This window comes from Girardinichthys multiradiatus, chromosome 6 (assembly GCF_021462225.1).
Source record: "Girardinichthys multiradiatus isolate DD_20200921_A chromosome 6, DD_fGirMul_XY1, whole genome shotgun sequence".
NCBI classification, from domain to species: Eukaryota; Metazoa; Chordata; class Actinopteri; order Cyprinodontiformes; family Goodeidae; genus Girardinichthys; species Girardinichthys multiradiatus.
Genome location: NC_061799.1, coordinates 25,801,759 through 25,828,492, shown reverse-complemented (window position 1 = coordinate 25,828,492; position 26,734 = coordinate 25,801,759). Strand labels below are relative to the sequence as shown.

General features: G+C 37.9%; 1 protein-coding gene across 3 annotated transcripts in view; it reads right to left on the bottom strand.

The window, feature by feature from the left end:
- Positions 1–274: 274 nt before the first annotated feature.
- LOC124869841 (tensin-3-like) overlaps positions 275–26,734 on the bottom strand; it is a 65,734-nt gene continuing 39,274 nt past the window's right edge. For 2 of the 3 annotated variants that reach the window (XM_047367997.1, XM_047367998.1), the window contains 16 exons: positions 25,357–26,544; positions 18,546–18,703; positions 18,332–18,464; positions 18,161–18,244; positions 15,777–15,906; positions 14,134–14,666; positions 13,964–14,050; positions 13,734–13,865; positions 10,738–10,833; positions 10,284–10,361; positions 10,046–10,123; positions 9,686–9,854; positions 9,536–9,604; positions 9,410–9,439; positions 9,146–9,282; positions 275–2,595 (listed from right to left, as the gene is read on the bottom strand). In XM_047367997.1, the coding sequence (XP_047223953.1) occupies positions 2,582–2,595; positions 9,146–9,282; positions 9,410–9,439; positions 9,536–9,604; positions 9,686–9,854; positions 10,046–10,123; positions 10,284–10,361; positions 10,738–10,833; positions 13,734–13,865; positions 13,964–14,050; positions 14,134–14,666; positions 15,777–15,906; positions 18,161–18,244; positions 18,332–18,464; positions 18,546–18,703; positions 25,357–26,544 (3,116 nt within the window). In that variant the 3' untranslated portion in view covers positions 275–2,581. The remainder of the gene's footprint in view (positions 2,596–9,145; positions 9,283–9,409; positions 9,440–9,535; positions 9,605–9,685; positions 9,855–10,045; positions 10,124–10,283; positions 10,362–10,737; positions 10,834–13,733; positions 13,866–13,963; positions 14,051–14,133; positions 14,667–15,776; positions 15,907–18,160; positions 18,245–18,331; positions 18,465–18,545; positions 18,704–25,356; positions 26,545–26,734) is intronic. The other variant, XM_047367999.1, reaches the window with a different exon arrangement.

The following is a 26,734-nucleotide window of genomic DNA, read 5'->3' as shown; positions in this document are numbered from 1 at the left end:
AGAGAAAAAAGAAAAGAAAAAGAAGAAAAAATATATAAATAATCACAAAACACAAACACACACACATAGAAACGGTTTAACCTAAAGTTTGCTGGTCAGTTAGCAATTTCAATAGGCTTTATATTTTCTCACGGCAACTTGTAACACTAAGGTAACATGTCAACAACTCATCTTCATTTTATTGTCTGCAGTTCCATGTTAAAGTTTGATGCAGCTGTACTGTTCTGAATGGACCATCTTCACCTCCACTTTAAGTGCAGAACATCCAGGCAGCTTTATTTATTATAAGGGCCTTTATTATTACAGTATACTATACAGTCTTGCAGACTGAAATTCTAATCACAATAAAATATTCAATACACATATGCATGGTGTTTTGTTATATTTTATAGTTTTGCCTAGCTTTGTTTCAAATGTATATCTCAATGTATATCATAGCACATTGAACTGAAAAGGCTGTGTGAGATTCTTGCTAATATTCCATACTAGAATCTGGTTATATGTGGCCTTATTTTACTTAGAGCACCTGCCCCTTTAGTTGTCTGTGCACGGCCCTGATTGTCTGATTTTTAAAGACCAGAGGTCACCGTTCATCCTATTCCAAGGTTGGGTAATCATTTTTGGAGCAGTCTGGTTGTAAAAGTGCCATGATCCCCATTTCTGGAGGCTTGGCCCCCCGAGGAACTCCTAAGTTGTAACTGGACCCAAGTCGAGGGGAGTGTGAAGTTAGAGGAACTCCCAGCATCCAGCAGGTCGGGCTGAAAGTGGCAGCATTCTTTTTGGGCTTTGTGTCCTGCCTCCATTCAACCAAATTACTGTAGTTCTAACATTTTCAGGCATTTACACATTTCCACTTTGTTGCTAGTCTGTACAACTGTCACCATTATGCTGAGAAAAAAAAAGCATTCAGTCAAAACTGCTGTTACTGATTTAACACAATGTGTAACTTAATTAATGTTTGATTTATCATTTGAATTTCTTCAAGCACAGCAGAAGTGAAAATTTAAAATGAAATCTTTGAGACTGTCCTGCACTTTTGCACAGTCATGTATAATTTTTCCCCACAAAAAGTGATGCCCATTCTTCACATGCAAGTGTTTTACAGATGCAGGCCTTGCAGTGCTTCATGTATTTTATAAGTGATAATCATCTGTAGTTTGTTGCTGAAACACAAAATAGGACTCCCATATAGGATTCCAATGTACGACTACAGTGCAGTAAGTCACAAAGGTTTTGTAGTTGCTTTAAGAAATAAGTAATCCACAGAGCATTTAACTGTTGCCTTTCAACATGAAAACAATAGGCTCATGTCCAGTGATCTGTTAAACATTTAGGAATTCTTGCGCTTATCTGACTGTACTGCAGAAACTTAGTCATCCTCAGTAAGTTAACACCGTTTCCATTAATGTACATAATTGTACATCAGAAAGGGTTATGACTATCAGACCATGTCCCCACTAAGACACAGCCACGGTGGGAAACACTGGGGATCCGTGAACTATGTAATTCCATATTCTCTGTTTAATGGGTCACATTTTTATGCATGATGATCATGATGGGTAGTCTCTGTGTCATCTTGTATCATTGTGTCTTTTCTTGTTTTTTTTTTGTTTCTCTGCACAAAACCAAGCAGTGGCCTCATTTCCCACTGCTGCTCCAGAGTGAACCTTCTATTTTTGTCAACCAACCTTTGTTCTGCCTCAAATGGGAACGATGAGCCCTGCCCCTCTAATTAAGTGCCCCAAAAAGTGCTGCATAGCTCAATGCTTGAGGAATGACAATGAGTGCTCTCAGCCTGATAAACAAGACCTCCAACCTCCACATTGGTGCCAAAATAAAACTTGGACAGATTGTTGAAAAGCTGGGAAGTTAATTATAAAGTTGCTGAGACAAGCATACTGTATGTGACAGTCTTAATTATTGTGCAACAATAGGTTTGGTTTGGCTTTGAATAAGTAATAAGTGCCAAAGGCAAGTTTTAATAAAGTTAGTACTTTTAATCAAAATTACCAAGTCGGGGCACCACCTGATTATCAGGAAATGACAGCTCTCAGTCTCCGTCGGTTATTGTTTTCTGAATACCTGCCTGTTGAGGTGTGATATAAAACAAAAGATGAAGGAGTAAATATACAAACTAGTGTTTTCAAATAGCATGCCCTGCAGTCATACAGTATGTTTGAGAACCAAGGTTAGTTTGGAGGAATTGTGATTAAGGTCAAATTAGCTTTAAAAGTAATTAAGAATAAGGTTTGGAATGTTCAAACAGCCCTTTCAGTGCAATGCAGAAGTGTAAATAACACACTATTTTAATAGAATAATGTTTTAAAACCAAACATCAGAGTGGCTGATTAAATGGAGCAATGGACAATCAAGATGGTGGCGAAAAACAAAAATGGACTCATAGTTTAGCAGGCATGACGATGTCACATCTAGATTCAGCGACTTAGTTTAACAACAAAGAAAACAACAAAGAAAATGTTCTCAGTCCAGACATAAGAACTGTTCTGATGAACAGGAGGATGTCCAATAGGGCCAGTCAGTTGCGTGGTGGCCGCTCTTGGTCAAGTGGCTGGCGCGCATCTCAGGTGTGTGGAGCTGTGATTTCAAATAGAATTAGTAGAATTAGTAAACAGGATGAGTATTACTTGTGTACATTACCAATCTTGTCTTTAGGGAAGTGTGTCAAAAAGAGAGCCATTGTTAAAAATAAAGTCACAAGAATTCCAGTTTGCAGTTTGCCACAAGCCATGTAGGGACACTAAAAATATGAGGAAGATGCTTTAATCAGAAAAGCCCAAGCAAAATTTTTTTTATCCTATATGCAACATGCTGCACGTCTCCTTGAACTCAACATCCCCACTGTGAAACATGTTGGGGACCATGTCAATCCCTTTTTCAGCAGGGGCATAAACATTGGTCAGAGTTGATGAGAAGTTGGATGGAGCTCAATCCTCTAAAACCTGAAAAAGACTTCATACTGAATTATCAACTTCTAGCAGGGCAATAGCTCTAAACAAGCAATCATAGCTATAATGGAATAGTTAAGATCAAAGTATATTTGTGTGTTAGAATGGCCTGCTTAAAGTCCAGCCATAAATCCAATGAATAAGCTGTGGCAAGACTTGTAAATTGATGTTCTCCATCTAATCTAACTGACCTTTAGTTACTTTGCAAAGAAAAATGAGCAAACATTTTCAGTTTGCAGATCTATAAAGCTGGTGCAGACAGATACCAATGGTGGTTCTATAAAGTATTCAGTGAAAGGGGCTGAATACGTTTATATGCAGTCCACACTTTTCAGATATTTGTGAAAAAAAGTTTGAAAATCAGGTCATTTCTCTTCATAATTATGCACCACTGTGTGTTGGTCTATCACAACACATACCAACAAAAAGCACATTCTCATAATTTGTTGTTTTAATATGAAAAAATGTGAAAATCTTCAAGGGGTATTAATACTTGTGCAAGTCACAGTATCTCTTACAGCTTTCACTCACTGGTTTTCTCAGAGTGAAATACTGTTCCTCCTGACATGTTTTTCTTTACTCAAATTGTGTTATTTGTCATTATGGACTTTCCCCACCTTCTTTTATTTCAGGACCACTTCACTCTAAATAACAGAGGACGATGGGCTATGAGTTTTCTGCAGTCACAACACCACACCTAGCCCTCCCCAGGAATTCTTTCACAACCTGCAGAGGCTTTAGTGAGAGAGGTTGGAGACAGGAAAGTCCACCCTGTTAGAGCTTTTTCTCTCTTAAAGCCAGACTCTGCAATTTAATTCGCCCAATAGCATTTATTTCAAAACAACCTGTACAGGCTTGTGAAAAGGTAGGATCCATATTTCACTGCAGTTCTGATAGAAGTTTGGGATAAAGGAGGCATTTCATGTCCTATAATTTAGCACAAATGTAAATGTGTAAGCCTCATTAAATATGCGATGCTTCATGTTGGTATGTAATAATCAAAAGCTGATTTCAATATTAAGAGGTAGCTAATCAGTTACCATCTGGCTATAAAACCTCTTTACAGCAGATAATAGGGCTTGCCACAGCAGGAAAGGCTGTGAAATAGAAGATCTCAAAGTTAGAGAATATTCCATTTGTTAACCTTCTATCTCTGATTGAGGTCAGTGTGGAGTTTCTGTGCCTAACATCACTTTACATTTGACTTGTTTTGGTCATTTCCTTACATTATGTTTAGCAATTACACAATTACGCCAAACATTATGCATACCCTGGTCGACTTAAAATAGTTTTTTTGGTTTTTTTTACAAAGGAGTTTGCCTCTCTAAAAAGCTAATAGCAATGTAAATTGGGTATCAATTAAAAAGATGTTTTTTGAATAGCAATAATAAAGCATTTATACTAGTGATTCTGAGTACCTGTTACCAACGGCCCACTGTCCTCCATGTCTTAGATGTGTCAGCATCCTATCAAATGCTGTAGATGCTTGTTATCACCCATCATTTAAGTCAGGTGTATGACAGCAGGGAAACACCTAGAACATGCAGGACAGTGGGCATTGAGGATTTGGGATTAGGAAAAACTGATTTATCATTATCTATAATCAATGGAAAAATCTAATTTCTTAATTGGGATTAAAGCAATCAAACCCTCCTTATACAGATCATACCAATATATATATATATATATTTTGCGTAAAAGTGCAATATTTTTGCCAGTCATTGGAGAAAGTAATACTCATATAGAATCATTACACATTGAGTGAAATACTCCTAGCCTTTGTTTCTCGTAATTTTGATGATTATGGCTTACAGGTAAAGAAAATCCAAAATCCAGTGTCTCAGAAAATTAGAATACTGTGAAAAAGTTCATTATTGGACACTTATGGAGTCACACCTTAATCAGCTAATTAATTCAAAATACCTGCAAAGGGTTCCTGAGCCTTTAAACAGCCTCTGACTCACACACAGACGAATACAAGACATGAGCTACAAATGTTGCATTCCTTGTGTCAAGCTACTCCTGAACCCCAGACAATATCAGTAGCAACTTGCCTGGGCTAAGAAGAGAAGGAACTGGAGTGTTGCTCAGTTGTTCTGTTTTCAGATGAAAGTAAATTCTGCATTTCATTTGGAAATCAAAGTCACAGAGTCTGGAGGAAGAGTGGAGAGGCACAGAATCCATGTTTCTTGAGGTATAGTGTGAAGTTTCTATAGTCAGTGATGGTTTTGGGTGCCATGTCATCTGCTGGTGTTGATCCACTGTGTTTGCCCCTACCAGGGAATTCTAGAGCACTTCATGCTTCCCTCTGCTGACAAGCTGTGATTTTATTTTTCAGCAGGACTTTTCACCTGCCCACACTGCCAAAGCTGGTTCAATGACCACGATGTTCATGTTCTTGAATGGCCAGCAAACTCCCCTGACCTGAAAATCTATGGGCTGTTGTCAAGAGGAAGATGAGAGACACCAGACTCAACAAGGCAGATGACCTGAAAGCAGCTATCAAAGCAATCTGGGCTTCCAACACACCTATGCAGTGCCACAGGCTGATCGCCTCTATGACACGGCGCATTGATGCAAGAGGAGGCCCAACCAAGTATTGAGTGCATAGAAATGAGCATAATTATCAGATGACTGAGATTTGTACTTAAAACATTCTTTTTTGATTGGTCTAATGTGATATTCAAATTTTCTGAGAACCTGAATTTTGGGTTTCCTTTACGCTTCCTTTATTTTCTCTCTCTCTCACAAAATTGCATTTGTGCAATCAAACTAGAAAAATTAACTCCTGAGTTGCTTTACTTGTATCCCTTTGCTTATACGAAAACTCTAGCAGTGCAGAAAGCCAGGTAAACGAACTAGATTATTGAAACAAATCGTAACCGTTTCTTCAAATCTTGTTCTCTCATCCACCGACTGTCTTGTAACGCTACCTAAGGCCTTGAACAGGGGTCTTCTCTCTGTACTTTGCAACTGGGTTTGGTAAAGTAAAAAACTGCCTTCTTAAAACAGTAAACAATGTTTTCAATTTATTTACAAAACACATCAAACATGACATTAATATAACAAGAAGCTGTTCACATGTAACATGTTATAAACTGAGGCATTATATAGGAAATAAACGTGAGTTACATAATATATATCTTTATATCTATATATGGTACATATATATGTAAATGTTTGGGTTCAAGAACCCATTTTTTTCTCACTGACATTACATGAGGAAACTTTTACCATATTATTTATATTTGCTAAACACTAGAATATTAGAAAAAAAATACTAGAAAGTACCTGGTTTCAACTGTAACCAATATGCAGCTACACCAACAACATTATTGTGACTGTAGGTCCTTATCTGGATCAAATTATTGTCCAAAGCAAAAATACTAGAAAAAAAATAAATCTATTTTTTTACTTTGTTCAAATTCAGATGTTTACATACATTTTCCTAATATGTGGTAACATTGTCATTTAAACTTTATGACTTGAGTTTGAGTAAGGTTTGTAGCACACCTTGCTCACACAAACCATCAGCTCCGGCCATGAACCTTTTTTGCCCCTTTGAAACTACTTTGGCAGTATGGCTTGTCCTTTTAGAAGATCGATTTGTGCTCAAGCTTTTATCTTCCCTGCTGATGTCCTCAAATGTTGCCTCAATGTTTGCATATACTGTACTTTCTACATGATGCCATCTATTTTGTGAAACGCACAAGTCCTTTCAGCAGCAAAAAATTACACAACATGATGTTGCCACCTCCCTACCTAATGGTACATGAAGCCTTGCAATCTTCCTCCTTTTTGCTTCAAATAAAGCGATGGTTATTATGGACAAACACTTTATTTTTATTTTGTCAGACCATAGGATATGTCTCCAAAAATGTACGTCTCTGTTTCTGAGTGCATTTACAAACTGTAATCTAGCTTTTTTAGCTTGTTGATTTTTTTTAAATTAATGGCTTCTTCTGCGCTGTGCGCCCTTTCACCACTTGTAGGTACAAGATGCATAAAACTGTGGATAGTAATACCTCACCAGCTTTAGCCAGCATCTTCACAAGGTCTTATGCTTTTTCTTCTGGGGTTGATCTGTACTTTTCAATCACCAAAGCATGGTGTCCTTCCTATTCAGTGTGATGGCTGGACATTTTCATGGTTTTAAGTCTGACATATCATTGTTTGAATAGTTAACATGGCCACTCCAGGACTCTGTGTCTTTATTTTACACAAAGGTTGTGGATTAACCAATCAGAACTGGGACATCATCGTCATCTTGGCTTCCCCAAACTGTTTAAAAGCATGGTAGTCTTAGTGTATTTACCTTCTTAATTGGAATAAAGCAATAAAATGTATCTAAAAAAATATATTCTGTATTATTCTGGTATTAAGCAAACAGACATAATTTAGGTTATTCAAACTGAACTAAAATAGGAAAACTTTAGTCTGATTTAATGTCAGATAGTGAGAATAACACTGGTTTCTACAGGGTAAGACAGTACCTGGTTTCAACTGTAACCAATATGCAGCTACACCAACATTATTGTGACTGTAGGTCCCTATCTGGATCAAATTATTGTCCAAAGCAAAAAAGTAGATAACTACAGTCATCGTCTCAAATACAATAAGCTTGGATATTTTTTTGCCCCCAAGAGCAGGTGTATGTCATTGACGGATGACTAAATGAGTAAGGCAAATACATTGTAGCTGTACACTTCCAACACTGAGCTATTTATTTCGCAATAGATTTTAATAGGTTAACATTTTTAATCTCTCAAATTCAGCAGCCTGACCCCTTATAAATCAGAAAAACCTCAACTAAACTACAAGACTGTTGTAATATTCCAGCAAAAGAGAAAAACTAAAGCTGAAAATCTTCGTAGCTGATTTTGATATGCAATCATCTCTTACAATATTATCTTTTTATCCAGTTTCCTGTATTTGTAATTATGTGTGTGTGTATGTATATATATATATATATATATATATATATATATATATAGTATTTTACATTTCAATTGAAACCGTTTCATACAATGCCTCTAAATTTCTTACAAAATACTCAACAATTCTAGACTTTCAAAGCGGTCATGTTCAAATACATCTTAAGATGAGAAAAATCTTTACGCTTAAACAAAGTCATTTCCATACAACTCCTGCGTATCGTACCATACTCTAAAAAAATAAAAATGCTTAGATAAAACACAACAAACCTGTTTACAAAATAAACAGTGGCGGTTCCAGAGAGCAAATTATATATATTTTGCCCATGTTTTGTCCAAACTGAGTCACTCAGATGTAGTAAAAAGATGCTTGAATGTTCAGTACAAAGCACAGTTTGTTATTGGTTGGGGTTAAGGCTGTATGGATTAAAAATAAAGAGAAAAAATAAAAAATGCATGTAGCTCCCACCACATCAACACACATCTGCCTCCCTTAAATGGCATGTTCTCCTGTCTTTCTAAGTTTGAAGAGTTTCTAACAGAAATGACCCTGTGTCAAGCACTGTTTGTACCAGAGGAAAACAGGAAGTTCTAGATTACTAACTGAAGATTCTAAAGACTCTGATCAACATTGAAAAGTAAAGGGATCCTTAAATAACCTTTTTAGCTACACATATGTTCAAGGAATTTCTCTGTGTTACAGGTAGTTTTTTATAAAAAAAAAAAAAAACTTATGTTTTAACATGGGATTTTCTTTCTCCAAGTTAAATAAATGTACAAATCTTTGTAAAAATTCCAACCTTTTTTTTTTTTTTTAACAGTTTTAGATTATCCAGCTGCAATAAAAGCTTAAGGCTTTTTATACCTCTTTACCACTTGTGTTCACAAATGTGAAGGATGCAGATTATATAATAATAACTTATAACAGTGCAGGAACACAAGAATGTCAACATAAAGAAATAAAGAAAAAAAAAAACAATACTCTGAGTTTTTTCTGAACTGGCCTAAATTTCATTTAGAAAAGAAGAGAAAGAGGTTCATGTTTTTTCTTTTTTAGAAATCTCACTGTATTTCTGCTAATAGTAATCAGCGAGTATTTCTGCAACATCCAGTAAATATCCAGAGTCAAAGTCCAATTTATGATAAGGAGCTCTAGTCTTTAGATTATCTGCATTCTCAGTCTTTTGGTTGCTGTGTTTCCCCTCAGAAAACGTCTCTCCAGGTGATCAGTTCCATCCTACTTACTCCTTTGTGAGCCGATCATCACTTTAGACACAAAGTTTACAATGGCGCTCGCTGGCTGTTCGGGGTCATGTTCTGCAAACAGGTGGCACACATTGTCCATGGAGGTGCCTGTTTTCCTCGCCACAAAGCCAAAGATTCTGCAAAGGCAGAGGACAGTAGTTACTAGCAGCAGTGTCATCTACCGCAAACCGATTGTTTTTAAAAATAGCTGGAGGAACATGATTTTGGCTGCAGCTCAGGAGAACATAATTATTATTGACTTACTTTGCTGATGGGCAGCCATCTTTCTTCCACCTATAAACAGTAATAATATGACATCAGTAAGCATTAAATAGAACTGTGGTAACCTAAAATTTGCATTTATTTTAAAATCCAATGAACAATAGTTACGTTCTATCTTGAGAGTCCAATGCACAAAATATCACAGTGTTGACATTGTAATGCCTCCTGAAAAAGAGCCTGGAAAGAGACACATTTCTGATGAAGAAATGTGGCCGTATGTGTGTATCAACAGTGTAAATGTGTGTGCTGAATGCTTACTTCCTCTGGTTGTCCGTTAAAGTAATTCCCTGGGAGGAAACTTTGAAATGGACAACGGTGGGGATTGGTGGAGGGTCGGCATCTAGGGTCATACTGGTGGCTTTCTGCACTGCTTGGACCCCTGTGAGGGACTCCATCTCCACAGAGCCGAGGTACCATACATTACAGGCTGCAGCGACAAGAAACAGTCAAATTCCAGCAGTATTGCAAAGAGCAAAAAACAGCAGAGTAAGTGCTCTCTGTTCAACAGTAACAGGACAAAAATGACTTCTTTAACAAAGAAAATGGACAGAAACACAATGGTTGTTCAATTGTTTAATCATGGACTTGATTTCTTGTGTTTGCCACAAGTCTGATTACCTGCCCCCTGCTTCAGCAGCTCAGCAGCCGAGTTAGTGATTGACTGTGAAATGCTCTCTACAACATCTTCAAGAGGATCTTATGAACAACAAAATAGAACATAAGAAACATGCAGTTTTAATTAATATGCTTGATTATGAAGTGATTGTAAACAACAACATTGTTAACTTTCTATTGTGTCCATAATCTCAACCACTGCATAAAAAAATGTCAAGTGAGTCTGTGTGTGAATGTTTACCTCTGTCAGGTATAATAAGTTTACAGGGCAGAGCCAATGGAGTGATCGAATGTTGGTAAACCAATGCAGTTAAACTTCCTGTAAAACAACAGAGTGGAAAATCAAAATTAAGATCTGCAGTAAAGTTATACTGCCAGCTGGATAATATTACTCATTAAAATCAATTCAGCGAAAGCTAGGAAATAAGATACAGAGTAAGCAAAAAGTATTAATTTTTTAATAGAATGGCAGTTCTAAAACATTATTTGTTAGTTTATGGCACTTTGGGCCTCCCTTTTAAAAATACCATGGATAGAAGTCACTGATGCTATTTAGATCACAGCTAAACCACATGCACCGTGTACTATGCACCAGTAGAGGACAGTGTTGTTCAAGAATGTTTGCTATTTCACAGCCAAACAGATGGTTAAACAGACTGGTGTGAGCTCCATGGTTCAACAGTGTAGGCACTCACCAAAGTAGGGCTCATTGGGACAGCCCTTCAGGCGCACCCCTTTCTGAGTGCACTCAATCAGGAAGTGGCGCACCAATTCATTGGATAGATCACCTCCTGTAAGAACAATGGTCCCAACCCAGGCAAGTAGTTAGTTTAAATAATCTGTTTGGTTATCTGTCCAAGATACTGACTTTTGGTCTGTGCAAGAATTTGGTCTGACCAGAGATTATTGAAATATTATTAATCAAAAGCATCTCTTATGGAATGTGAGGTGTCTTTGCAAGTGATGGGAACACAAAGGCTTGGAGAAAAGCTTGCTTCTTAGAGCAGATTGGATATCAAATTTTTGAGAAGTTACGATGCTCCCAGATCAAAGGGGACTCTGCCATGATGTGACGGCAAACAAAAGGAAACGTATAAGCAGCAGAGAAACAAATGGAACGACTAAGCAAAGGTTTAATCTGGTCTAAGAGTTTCCATTAAATGAAAATCCAGCGTAGACTTTTTCCCTTTAAAAACTTTATGAGTTGACTTTTCTAAATATTGTAAATTAACTTTCATGTAATTCAGTGTCTAATATCTTTAATTTGCCTTTTAATCAGACTGCTGAAAGTACAAACAAGAATTTCTTCCATCAAACGTTGCCCAGTGATAAATTTTGTAAATAACTGAGAATTAAAAAGGAATAAACAATCTTAATAAAAGTCAACTAAAAACTAAAACAAAACTTATTATTTTTGCTTTCAAAAGGAGCAGTAGTCCCCACTGCCTCCAGGTAAAACAAATACCACAATTACTCAAACTAGGCTAAAATGTCTTAAATTAAACCTGGATAGGCTGATTTTACATTTGCAATTGTTTGTCTCCTTAAAATAAGCTATTGGTGAACTTTTGTTGGTGTAAAGGTTCAGAAGTATCAGGATAAATACTGAAAAGTTATACTCAAAATAAAAAGGGCTGTATAACCTGTGAGCAGAGAGCTTTGTTTCCTATGACTTCACAGTGAACCTGAGCTTAGCAGCACCTTTACTTTAACGCAGTTTTGCTAAATGGGATCAGGTCCATAACTCTTTTAGTTAGCTTGAAGAATGAATTATGGAATTATTTTGGTGTGCCATGAAATCAAGAAAAAAAGACAAATCTACAACTGTCTGCTGGAGGAATTAAGTCATTAAGTTGATTTTTGAAAAGTCTGGTTTAATACGCCAAATGCAGTTTTTCTCTTGTCAAATCTGTTTTGTTGACAAAACATTAATTTATTGTAACATTAAGTAACATAAGTTACATTTGTTAACCCAACAGAACACAATGTTATTTTTTCCCATCTCTTGGACTTTGGCAGGTTGAAAGGGAGACATTTACATATTTGTTTTCTTTAACAGAACCGAAAAGCTTTGGATAATTAATCATTTGTCACTCAGATTAAAGATGTTAAAACACTGCAAATCCCCTGCGTTGGCAGTACATATAAAAGAATCCTTGGTGTCTTTAGATTCAGAAAATACACCTAAAGTAATTAAACTTGTTTTTGTTTTTCATTTTGTGGGAACAAATTTCCTCTGTCACCTCCATCATCACCATCGGTCTTTGTCTGGTTGTTCAATCATTGCCAAAGAATTTCTGGCAAGATTTCTTGCCCAACTTTGTTTTCATCTCTCAAAAAAAGGCCATTCCCCAAGTATGCAAAACTAAACAAACCTTTTCACTAACAAACACACAGATAATCTTCAAATAGCTTTTACATAAAGCTATACTGTAAATCTATACCCCCACATACTGTATGTGGGGGCAAGAAGCTTTCCTCCAGAATGCCCTGGGACCAGGCTCATAGAGCCAGCATATCTTTTGTTAAGGGGTGAAACTTTAGCTGTACATCTATGATGATCTAGCAATAGAGTTCTGTTTCACAATGATGATGCCCAGGAGTGAAACACACAGTGATCAGATCTTGTAGAAAAACAAACAGAGGGACTCTCAGGTTCCAACATGAAGATGAATACAGGGGTTGTAACTAAACACAGTTTGGGTGTTTTTTTTTTGTTTTGTTTTTTTTACACAAAACTAAACAAGTATCTGGTTTTGGTCATTTATTGTGTTAGTTTTCTTAAATGAAGCTAGCTTTGCTTAGGTAAACCTATTATCTGAACATAACAATAAGTTTAGTTTAATCAGGGAGGAAGCATTAGGTTAACAACACCTGACGTTTTTTACATTTTGTCACATTGAAACCATGAACTTCTGTGTATGCTTTTAGACTTTTAGGAGTTAGACCAATAAACAATAGAACACAATTATGAAATCAAAGAAAAATTATACATTGTTTTGATTTTTTTTTTACAAACTCTGAGAAGTGTATTGTACATTTATATTCAGCTCCCCTGAGACAATATCTTGTAGAACATACCTTTGCTGCAGTTGCAGCGGCAAGTCTTTTACAAGGTTGTCTCTACTAGCATTGCACATCCAGAAACTGAAATTCTGTCCATTCTTCTTTGCAAAGTAACTCTGAAATAGTCAGTTTAGATGGAGGCAATCTGCGAACTTCAATTTTCAACACTTGCTAGAATGCTTGTTCGTATTTAACTCAATTCACATTCAGTCCACTATAACTAACTTCAATGTCCCTGGTGGAGAACAGCATTCCGACAGAATGATGCTGCCACCACCATGTTACACAGATGGGCTGGTGTTCTCAGGGTGATGTGCAGTCTTACTTTTCTGCTACACACGACATTATGCAAGCAGGCCATGACCTGTCTGGTGTGCTCTTTGGTCTCCATGATGCAGTCTGTTCTCTCATGTTCTCTACAAAGCTCTATATACGCTACACACACAGGTGGACTAGTAATTACTTGACTTTTAAAACCAATTGTTTGCAATGGGTTTTATTTTGTGTACAACAATAAAGTTTGCTGAATCCATCTGGAGGCCACAAATTTCAGATTTTTTTGAAGAAAATGTAAAGTCATATTCATAGTTTTTAATGCACTGAAAATAAACCACATGTAACACACCTTTTCTGCTCTGTTGGATGACTGAGGGAGGGGGTGTAGCCACCTTCATAGCCAGACCATATGCCCCTTTGAAGGAGTGGCTGTCCCTCACTATGAAGCACCCAGGCTCCTTGTCCTTCAAAACTAAAATAGCTAAAATAATAAAAATACAAAAATACAGTGTGTGAGCCTGAACATTTTTTTAATTAAGTGAAATAGGCCAAAACAAATTCAAAATAAAGCAGACCTACCTTGATCTCTGGAAATATCCGATTTGTACCAGAATTTTGATGTGTCCTGAACAAACTTTACCGTCACCTGCTTGTTGACTAGTACATCTGGAAAACAAATCATATTTAACAGTTTATTATAACCGTGTTAAAGGACACGCACACAAAGCCAAAGGTGAAATTTTGCCAACCTGGCAGAGGTGAGGCAGCATGTGGTGTCTGAGCGGACAAGTCGGGAAGCACATTAGGGAAAGGAATACTTAAGGAGCTCCCACTATGAGGACTCGAGAACCCACTGAGGGCTGGAGATGCAGTTCCCAGTGAATGTTCACCATCTGATGCCCTCTTTTTTTCAGGCAGCAGAGGGGACTGTGTCTGGGGAATCTGTGAGTGATGCTGGCCTTCCATCGAGGTTAAAATATCCCTGTCAATACCTATGTCCGGACAGTCTTTGCCATAGCCATTGACTGAGCCGTCTTGCTCGTCAAAGCTTTGAGGACTACGGCTGAGGGCATAGCAAGCCATACGGCTTCGCTGGCTGCCTCTTGGAGAGCTGTGTGCGTTGGGGGCAGGATGGGCATGAGGGTGGTGCAAGGGAGGAGAGTGATGGCCATAATCCAGAGACAATGAGTGTGGGGGTGGCGGTCGGGCAGAGGGGTAGTTACTCAGGGAGGAGTGGCGGGTCAGAACATGATGCTCAGGCCAGGACTGATTCATGGATGAGCTGGATAAATAAAAATGTAAGAAAATGGTTAATACCACTGAAAGCCTGTAATTAGATGATTATAACAGCTTATAGTACCTCACAAAAAATATTATTTCTCGTTTTCCATATTTAATCATAATTATTATAACCAGAAACCTTATCAAGATTTTATGTGATATCCCAACACAAAGTAATCCACAATTGTGAACTGAAAGGAAAACATGCATGTTCCAACAAGTTTTACAAAATAAATCTAACAAGTGTGGCATGCATCTGTATTGACCTCATTTTACTCTGATACCCCTAAATAAAACCCAGTGGAACTAATGTCTTCTAGAAATCACCCAAGTAGTAAATAAAGTCCACCTGTCCACCTCAGTATAAATGCAGCTGTGCAGCGAAGGAATCAGAGGTTTCTCGTTGAAAATTAAAGAACAAACAGTACCGTGAAGAACAAGGAACGCAGCAGACACATCAGGGAGAACGTTTTGGAGAGGTTTAAACACTTTTAAGTTACAAAACAAATTCCAGAGCTTTCATCATCTCACCGAGCACTGTACAATCTATCATCTGAACATGGAATGAGTATAGTAAAACTGCAAACCTACCTATGTGGCCTTATTTAACCTAAATTAACCCAAGGAGAGCAATAACGAGAAGCAGCTAAGATGACCATGGTAAATCTGGAACAGTTGCAAAGATCTACAGTTCAAGTGAGGGAATGCGTCTGTTGGCTGTTAGTTGTGCTTTCCTCAAATTTGGTTTATCACAAGCCATATTGGAGGCACAGAAAAAATTTGGAGGAAATATTGTGGCAAAAAACTAACACTACACATCACCCTGAAAACACCAAGGGTGGTGGCAGCATCATGCTGCACAGATTTCTTTAGCAGGAACATGGAAACTAGTCAAAGTTGATGGGGAAAATGGATGGAACTAAATGCAGGACAATTCTAGCACAATCCTGGAAAACAAAATGCTAGAGGCATCAACGGACTTGACACTGGGGTGGAAGTTCAATTCTAAACATACAGCCAACTTGGAAACAAATGAAAATGTTCAAGGTAAATACTTCTTAAAGGCACTGTATGTTTAAAAAAAAAATGTTGCTTGTAATCAGGTTACTACCTTTCTGTCTGCTGATGATTTCCAACAATGGAGTTAGAGTATGTTGAATTTAACATCCTGTGGCAGCTGATGGAGGAATCTGGCAAAGTCTCAAAGCCAACATGACTGACCTTAGAATATCCACGAGGTTCTGTGAGGGTACCAAGATAGAAGAAAATAAGATATAAGATAAAAAACAAAAACAAACAAAAAAACCAGAAGGAACCAAAGTGAAGAACTCATTAACTTGAGAATGCTTTATACAATTATTGAAAAATGTAAATAAATGTTAACACATGTAAATGATTAAATGAGAGAAAAGCTGCAAAATGTTTTTAGCAATCAAAAATATCCACTGTAAGAAAAAAGCCAAGAAATTACATTTGAAAAACATTTATGAGGGAAAAGGCTCAGTTTTAACTGCATGTAAAGAAAATAATTGGAGTAAACAGGAGTTAAACTGTCCACAGACACCAAAATTAACTTGTCTATATATACATAAACCAATCACTGATTACTTCTGCCACAACCCAACAAATTAAGCCAAACTGAAGCTCAAAATTGAAAAACCTCCTACTATAATTATCTAAAAGCCTTATTTAAATAAACCATAATCTGGGCTGCTGAAATATACTGAAAATATTATATTCCAACTGAGTCTCTCTCTCTCTCTGTAGCTTTTAAAGATCCAAAGCTGAAAGGGTTTCCGTTTTCTCCATGTCCCTGTTTCCCCTGTGTGTACACACACATACACACAGACGTTTTATGGTGGAAGAAAAGTTTTTCTATGCCATGCCTTCTAGTTTGGTAACCATGGAGATGCAGCTGAACTGAATGTAGTGTTGTCTGGGGCACAGCAGGGACACAGATCTGCAACCAAACCCCACAACCTTTAGATATACTGTAGATACTAGTGGATGAAGTGAAAAAAAGGATAACCAGGTGCAAAAATGAAAGTAAAAGTAAGCTGCTTTCCCGGAGAACATGTTCTCAACACGAGACAACAATGTAAAAACCCAAAGCCCAGCAATATACATATAATCACAGGGTGTGCCCCATCTCAGATAAAGACCACGACTCAAAAAACAATGCAGATATTTATAAACGTGTCCTTTTCTACAAAACAAAACCACACACACATTCCTCTAAGGGCAGATTGGGGGGGGGGGGGGGGGGGGGGATCTCCATCTGTCTGTTGTACAAACGTCTTTTGTCCCTCTCACTGATGAGAAAAAAAAAAAAACTATGAAGTATTCACCAACAACAATGTCAGCATTATTTAGGAAATCAAAGGTGAACCCAAATAGCCCTGCTATAATAACAGTCACAGTTCAGACGTGAAAGAAGACTTGTTAGCTGCACCGAAGAAAATCACAAGGTGGATCACAAGCAACTAAAACAAAACTAACAAAACAAATTTTTTTCTTGGTCAAATGGTCAAATAAATTAATAACAGCAACTCTCTTTACAAAGTCTTCACTTACAAGTGACAGCTTTTACTTCGTGTTTTCCATTCTTGAAGGATAGCAGAGGTTCTTTTAAAAGAGTTAAGCAGTTGTCATCTTACCTGCAATCGATAGGTGTTAGCTCCTTTTAGCATAAATCCAGTTTAGTTGATCCCTGAGGCTAAAGTTAATGGCTAGTATTAGACTGACAAAGTGTGGGCATTAACTGTCCTAAAATAAGACCATTCCCAAAAATGACATAGCAGTTTATGCTAGCACAATTTTATAGACCTTTAACCTCTTGTCTCGTTTGTATTTGGCCCTTATTTAAACAAAAGCTAATGATTATTGACATGGGAAAGCGAAGTAGGAGGCTGTGCATCACCAATAACCTTCCAGGTGTGAAATATACCTGAGGACGGATGTTTCATACATTTTCCTGTCAGAGTAACAGCTTAAAACAAATGTAGAGCAGTGTAAAAATTCATAAAATATTGTTCACTTAAAGCGCAATATTTTTCTTCTCGTCTTTTACATATATCTGACAGTTACTCTGAAATGCTTTATATAATCCGTTGTCAGTGCGTATTCCACACAGGATAGAAAGTTGTGCACCACTTTCTATCTCCATCCCCCATGCAAATAATAATAGGTTTCTTTGTAAATGAAAGCAAAATGCAAACATAACAGCAGTTAAAAAATAAGTTGCCTTTACCTAAACCTAAACCACTATGACGTTTTCAAGGTTGTAGTTGTTTTAAGAAGGCAGGCGTCCACTTTGGCCATGGCTCCTTTCAGACTTGCAATTAGCTACCTCTTGGGTCCAAGTAATCTGCATTTATGCTAAATGAAGACCCCAAGAGAGTCATCATCTGCTTACAGCCATTCAACAAAACCTCATTGGAAAATTTCTAAATTATCTCTTTTAAACAGAACCCCTTTGTAGACATCTGGACCTACCTTGATTTGTTTTGAAGCCCCCATATGACTGCATGTTGGGAGATGGAGTTTGCCTGAATTCAGTGAACTCTGACATAGTTTTCACTGGAAACACAAAGAAGATGAGGGTGTGATAGCATTTATACAGAATGAGAAGCCTCATTAATTTCAGAGAACATGTAAGTTACTTACCATAAGGTGTTGGAGGTGAGATGGGGAACGCGGGAGTGGGTGGCGCAATTTCAGTTCCCACCTCAATTACACTGGTGTTGTCTGTGCCCTGGGCTCTATAACTGGTACTGTCACTTCTACACAATGTGGAATGCTGCAACAGATGATACACGAAACATATCTTACGACAGAAAGATAGATAAAGCACAAAAACATGATTTTGGAAGAAGCTTACTTGAAACTGAGAGACACATGAAGGATATGTCTGCTGGCCTTTGTACTCCTCTGGGTCACCCCACCGTGAATTAAAAAAGCCTGGATGATCCATTACATCCTTTCCTTGGTAACTCAGACTCTGCAAGATGGCACCTTGCTCATTGTTGGACTGGGCAGCTGCATACACACAAGCAGACAGCAGCAATAAATTGATTAAATAAATGTTAATACAGCTTTATGAGCACAGCAAACTTCAAGGACGTAAGTGTGCACAAAAATACAAAAACATGATCTGACATTAAATCAGACTAAACTTTTTTATAAACTTTTTAAAACTTTTATAAATGTTTTTATAATCAGACTAAACTCTTTTATTGGGAGGTAATGAGGAAATATGAGCATTTTTTTAGTTATTGTCAAAGTCAGAATTTTACATACAATAAGATTACTATGCCTTTAAACAATTTGGGAAAACCCGGAAGAGGATGTCATGGCTTGATAGGCAACCGTTTGGGGTAATTACAGACTAACCTTTGGATGTTTTTTTAAGGTAACATGTCAAAGACACTGCTTCCTGAAGAGATATCATTGAAAAATCAAATCAACCAAGATACCAGGAAGAAAACTATGAAAAAAAAGTCTCATTCATCCTTTCAAGATGCCGGAATGTGTTACGTTCATCTTTTGAAACAGTTATTAGGCAAGTTTAACCACAATGAGCCATTCCAGCCATCACACCACTCAGGAGGGAGACAAGTTCTGTGTAACAGAGATGAATATGTTTTGGTTCAGATCAGTCCAAGAATAAATGTACAAGACCCTGTGAAGGTGTTGTCTCCATCAACACACATCAGTCGCGTCAGGCTGAAGTGCTCTGTTACAGAACAGATTACTGAACCCCAGCCAGAGATCGTTCTATCAGAAGCAGCAATGCTTCTGATAGAACAGATTCGAAAAGGAATGCTGAGCGCTATGCCTGGGAGCGACGTCCGCCCACCGGACGTAGCCATTGTGGGTTGCTTGATAGAATAGGGGCATTGGGAAGTATTTTTAATGCTTACTTGATGCCAGAAATGTGCATTGCCATTTATAACATAATCCAAAGCTTGAAGTACAGGAGTGATAGCGTTCTGTTTTGGAGCAGCTTTGCTATAGGAGGGATTGTTGTGCTTCAAAAAAAGATTAATAAAGATGTCTCATGAGAAAAAAAAAGGTCTTGTAAAAAGATTGAAGCAACATCTTAAAATATTAGAGGAAGGAGGAATGTTGTCCTTCCAAATGGGCAATGACAAGAAGGAGGAGATCTCAGTCCCACAGAATTGGGCCAAAACTCCAGGAAGCTAATGTGAAAAACTTGTAAAAAGATACGCAGAACGTTTCACCAAAACCAAATGTTTGTAAACTTCTGAATTTGAATAAAATTCTTAAAAATCTTGCTCATCATTATTGCATTTAGCATAATAAAATAAATTTGCTAATCCTACCTGACCTGAAACAGGAACTGTTTAGTCTTATCTAATTTCTAATAGCAAGAACAAAATGGTTATGTGTTCATTTATAGTATGCATGTAAACATTGCGATTCAAATGTATATTTCCCAAGCCAAAACTGTCGTATAAATTGACACAAACAAATTTATTTTAATTTAAAAGTGACGACTACTAATTACAAGGTAAACATCCTGTAATCATTTCAAATGAGTCCAACAGTGGGCTAATGGAGGGCATGGAGTTTGAGTCTGACTTTGCGTGTGTGTGTGTGTGTGTGTGTGTTCTTGTACTTGCTGCTGAGTGAGAACCATTTTTCGCATTTTTATCACAAACTGAGGACATTTTGACAAAGTGAGGACATTTTTCTGGTCTTCACTTTTTCAAATTCCGTTCTTGGGACAGGGGTTAGGTTTAGGATCAGGGTATGAATTGAGTTATTGTTAGGGTTAGGGTTAGGTATTAACTGGTTAGGGTTAGGGTTAGGGTCAGGGTTAGGCACTAAAAATCAAGGAAAATGAATGGAAGTCAATGGAAGTAACCGAAAAGTCCTCATAAAGATAGTAAAACACGGATGTGTGTGTGTGTGTGTGTGTGTGTGTGTGTAGTGGGACTCCTGTGAGAAGTGTTGCCACTCATCACCAGTGTTAATTTGAGCCCTTCCAGTGAGCTCTGACCTCTGAGCACTAAAGAATGCTAGTGATGAAGAAGCACTAATGCCATGGGCGGTTATTTATTTTGTCTGGTACAAGCCCGGATGACACACATAGGAGTGTTTTACATGCATGCTTTTCAGTGATTTTGCTTTTAACAGCTGCATGATAGAATCATAAATATAATTTGTGTAACAAAGTATTGCGGCTTTGAGAAAATGTCCAAGATAAAACATGTTTTAAAGTAGATTTTGAAAAAAAAAATAATAATAATTGTGTCGCCCAAAAAAACAATAGTGAAGAAATAAACCAATTGTCCAGTTCCAATAAAATCAAGGAAATGCTTGGTGACATAAAATGGAGATACAATTTTTTTTTTTACCTACACCTTTATATGTGGGGCTGCAGGCTCAGATACTGTTCTCAGAATCATTCACCTGGGACAGATTTACCCAAATTTAACTGCACCACTGGTGGAGGACACCAGTCTGTATATAGTAGAGCAGCTTTTGTCTGTGTACTGCAGTGCTGGCAAAGCCAAGCAGAGTGGCATCATTGGGTTAGATCCCAGCTGGGAAACCATGGTTCACCTTTTGAATTCAGCCAGAGAATCTCTTCCTCTAAATGACAGTGTTTGAAGCTAACTAAAGCTGGTTCATGATAACCAAAGGTTTAGTTTTTAAAGGATTTTCTCAATGTATTTCACAGAGTAACTAGTTATAATGTGTTATCATTAGTTGTTGGCATACAACACATCTCTAATAATTTCAACATTTTGTTTAATTTTGCCATGTTTTTCCTTTCAATGTGTTCTATATTTAACATATCACTGGGTAAATTGACTTAAAAAACATTGGAGGGAAAGGCTTTAACAGTTTCTGGTAGAGATGCATAACTGAGTATGTGTGCCCTTTGAACGGAAATGAGTTTCCTTGTTGGTTTACCAAATACTTTCCTCAACATTTTGCAATAGGTTTTTTATGTGTTTAGCTTTTGTTGATTGTGATGGGTATTTACATTTTTTCAATGATAATTGCAAGTGCTTAAATGGTACAAAGACCAGAAATACTTAACATCAAGTTGAATAACATTTACAGCAAGCCAATATATTGTTGGAAAATATACAAACATTCTTTCAAACACCAGTTTTATTACTCTTCTTGGCCAACTATTGCAACAGCAACTGCTGTAAGCTTGTCATGGACCATAAGTACACCATGAAACTCAAGGTTGGACCCCCTTTTGCCTTCAAGGCTTCCTTAATTCTTTGTGGCAAAGATTGTACAAGCTATCTAAATATTCCTCAGATGTTTTGGTCCAATCTGATCTGATGCCTGTGGATGCCACTGGAGTACTTTGTCATGTTTAAGAAAGACGTTTAAGATCATTTCAGCTTTGCAACAGTGTGCATTATCCCTCTAGAAGTAGCCATAAGAAGATGGGTAAACTCTGCTTATAAAGGGACAGACATGGTCGGCAATAATACTTAAGTGGGTTGTGGTGTTTAAACATTTATCAGTGTGTCAAGGAAATGTGCCCAATAGCCTTACACTTGCACCACCAGCCTGAACTGTTGTTAATGGAAAACGTTGACCCTACCATCTGAATGCTGCTGCTGAAATCAAGAGTCACTTGACCAAGCAACGATTTCCAATCTGTTATTGTCCAATGTTGATGACCCTGTGTGAATTATAGCCTCTGCTTCCTGTTCTCACCCAGGGTGGTATTCTGCTTCAGTACCAGTGAACCAGTCTGCCTATTTTTCACTAACATCTGCACCAAGAAGACATCTTTGTTCCATTCAACTACCACTCACTGGGTATGTTCTCTTTTTTGGACCTTTATAAGGAGAATGGCAGCACGGCGGATTAGCAGTTTTAGAAATATTCACTTTCCCATCTGGCACCTACAGCCATGCCATGTTAGAATCACCTAAAATCCTGTATTTTCACAATCTGAAGTTTATTTTTAACTACAGTAAGTTGTCTTCACCACAGCTAGAGTGGTTTACATCTGATTGGCAGATTTACTATTTGTTAACAATAACAAGCAAAATGTTGTTCATAATAAAGTGGACTGTGACTATGCCCTTTTTTCATAAAGAACCAAGTTTCTGAAGGGAAAATATAACTAATCTCTTAGGGTTGTTCACTTATTAAAAGGAGTCCTGTGTTCGACTTCAGTAAACTCCAAATGTTTGACCTTAACGCAGTTAAAGTCTCTGAATAAAACAATAGCATGTATCTTATTACCCCATCCTGAATAAGCGTTTAAGACCAAAGAAATATTGAGACAACCTCTGGCACATTCTTATGCAACATCACATCCATGTATTTGTGACATAATGTCACAAATAGACATAGTTTGACACAATATGTCAAACGTCTTGTATCAACTAGTTTACAATTTTTTACTCTTTATGTAAATACAGTATCTGTTTTCATCTAGAACTTATAAAGGGGAGTTTAAACAGTAGCTCATATGTTAAACTAATGCAAACTCTGTCATTTAGAACATGGTTTAATGAATACCAACGTTAATCAACAGAATACTGCAGTGCATACATTGCTACAGAGAAAATACTAACAAAAACCTTTTTTAGCCTCTGGCACTAGATCTGAACAATAAAACTACTCCACACATAAACTGTGCCCAGCTACAGATAAGCGATATTGGTGAGGCGTTTGCACAGAGCCAGACACACGTGAACAGACAAAACACGCTGTATTCTAATCGACCTGCAAGATAATCAGCAGCTTTGCCAAAACACTACAGAGCATACTGTGAACTCACACCCATAAGCAGAGCAATACCCAATTTAAAAAGTTTATACTTCTCCCTGTAAATTTTTGGTTTAAAGGCTGAACAAACTTACCAAAATTCTTAAATCTTAACAGTAAAAAACCAAAAAACTAGGTAACTTTTTTTGTTAAGAAATTTTAACTTTAAATGGTTAAATTCAACTTCTTGTTTTAGCAGAAAAAAAATGAGCAGAAGGATAAAAAGTGTTTTAGCCCCAACACTTGTCATGGGTTAAATTTCTAAAAGAAAACAACAATAAAAGCTACCAGTTATCTTCCTGTAGCTTTTCTTGCAAATGAAGCGTCTGTGTTGATATGCACTGACAGGTAAGTATTTGGAATAAAATGGAAAAAAGTGTGCCTGCGGGCTCACTTGTTCCTTCTTTGGAAATTCCTAAGACCTCTACATTGCTTGGTCCTCCTCCCCCTTCCTCTGCAACTGCAAGCTACAATTCATGAAACTACACAGCTTTCCATGTTTTCTCTGCATGGCTTGGTTTCACTTTGACTGCACCTTCTTTATTCAACAACACGTAACATTAAAATCTGAGTTTAATCTGATCGAGAAAAAAGTATATTCTGTGCAGCACGAAGAGATATAAACTTCATTTAATGAAATGATCAAATGTTACCTAAAATTTGTCTGATATTTAGTGCGGTCATTAAGGAAAAAAAATCAGATTTTATTGGGTTTTTTTGTACATCTTTTTCCACATCACCAATGGTATCAGATAGATGGGATTTAAGATGATATATTTTATCCTTCACTAACAGGTGAAACAACAGGTAGGTATCTACTTTAGACATAAGAGTGCTTATAATGCATAACCAAAGATAATTTGAATGTAATATTAACTTTATAGCACCTAGAAGAATACAGGCTGATGAAAATATGATCTAGTTGGTCATATACTACTAAATTCAATATTTAGTCTCTACTATTCAAATTCAAGAAGCAGAGCTGCTCATAAAGCCAGATAAAAAGCTGCGCTCTCTTTCTTCATGCATGTTACTGATCCTGCACTCAGATAGCTACACATACAAGTTTGGACAAAACACTCTTTCTTTAGAAAACAACATCTGAAATCCTGGCAGGAACCCTGCCATTTCTGCCATGAAAACATGCAGGAAGGGAGAGAGAAGAGAACGTGTTACTTTAACTCTTAGTGGAGCTCATCAAGGAACTAAGGTGTAAGCATTCTTTTATTGCCCAAAACATTTTTCTGTCTTATACTCACAGTTCTTGCACCCTTTTCTCTTGAAAATGACATTTTAAATACTCAGATTTCAAAGTTACAATGCCCTTCAGACCATTTTTAAAATTAAAGTACAAAACCTGGCAATTAATTTTTAGTGGTTTGGCTTTAAATATGGAATCTGCACAAACCCAATCTGGGTGGGTAGGGAAGGGTTGACGGAAAAAAAGATAATGAATGGATCAAAGACCATAAGATTGGATGAATGATAAATAGATTGACTGAATAGTAGGTAAATAGACGGAATAAAGGACATTTGAATTTCTAATGAACAGATGGAGGGATAAAAGAAACAACGGGTGGAAAATGCATAGCGAACAGATTGAGGGATGGGCAAGAGGATGGATAGATGATAGTGGATGCATGTCTAGGAGATAGACAGAATGAAGAATTGTGAACAACAAATAGGCAGACGGCTAACGGACAATGCATACAAAAACAAAAGTCAACCATTTTTTCATTCTTCCCTTTCTTTACCAAATCAACCAAATTCCAGAATTTTCCACACTGGATAGGAACCCTTCACACACATTTCTACCTCACAGTATTTAAACCCCGGTAACTGACTTCTCTGCTTTCAGGACATTTTTTTTCAATGACAAGACTCAAGAACACCAAGGCTGACTGTCTTACCTGTCTGTTGCGTGTTTTTTAGAGTTGCCGTGTTACAATCATTGAATCTGACATCGTTGCTGTTTGAACATTTTCCGACTGAGCCGTTGAACTGCACCCCACCGTCCTTCTTGGCGGACTTGCTGAGGCCTGATCTAGGCACAAATGTAGGATCCAGGTCCATGATCAGCTGATTTAGCTGATCAATGGAGTTATCAATATCCATTGTTAGGGATTTTATCTCATCATCGTGCTTGTCATTATTGTTGGTGGTGGTGGTGGTTGGCTGTTCTTTGTAAGGTGCTGTGTTTTTGACAGTGTTCAATTTTGTGTCCCTGATGGTGTTCTGTTTTTGGTTTGGTAGGCCTTCTTTGGGTGAACTGCTCCCAGATTTGATCCCAGTAAACCTTTCTGTGTAATTCCCATCCTCTGGCCTGTAGTTGAATTGCTGTGCAGCGACCATCTGTTGCTGCCGAACCCAGGACTGTGTGGAGTAGCTCCCCTGTCTGTACACATGCTGCTTTGGTGTAGGAGCACTGCTGGGGTTAGAGGAAGCCACAGAGTTGCTTCTGGAGCTCAAAAAGGCTCTTCTTGCCTCTGCAAAGGATCTCTCGAAATCGTCCACATGTTGAGGTGCAGTGTAATGCAGGTGGTGCTGGTTGTGATGTTCCTCTGATCCAGGACCCCCAAAGCCGTCCGACAGCAGGGAGTTTTGGCTGCTCTTGTGACACGAGGATGACAGGGTTCCTAGGCTGCCCACACTTTGAAGATCATGACCCATATTGACTTCATCATCAAGGATGTCCGTCTCTCTCTCTCTGGGTTGGGAGTCTCCATTAAAGTGCAACTGTGTTGGAAGTGTCTGTTGCAAGGCCACCTTAGGGTCTGGATCATCCATCTCATCCAAGGAAGGATCCTCGAGACCAAAACCACTTAGGAGCTGTTTGAGCTGGACCTTCTCCTGTTGACTGGGTCCCTGGTTAGCCCTCACAGTGGTGCTGCTGCTGGTGGTGACCGGTGTGGGTCTTTCGGTCCACAGAGATGTGCTGGACAGGCCTGAGTCACTGCTCACAGAGAGGGCATGGTCGCTATGGTCAGGACTGGAGGTGGTAGAAGTCGTGCGAGCCCCTCTGCCCAGTGTGGCCTCTCCACCGACAACGCTCCTCTTGCTAGCTGCTTTGTCCTGGTTTAGGCCCTGAGAGCGTGGCGCTGCAAAAAAGAAGAGATGGTGCAGCTTCATACAGTCAGCTGGTATGGTAACACGCAGATACAACACAAACAGGGGACTCACAAAGACTCACAAAGACGAGACCCAGCCAAATGTGTTCAGTCATGTCATTCTGTGATTGACGGGGACACAATGGAATAACACCTCAAATCATAAAACCAAAATTCAAGA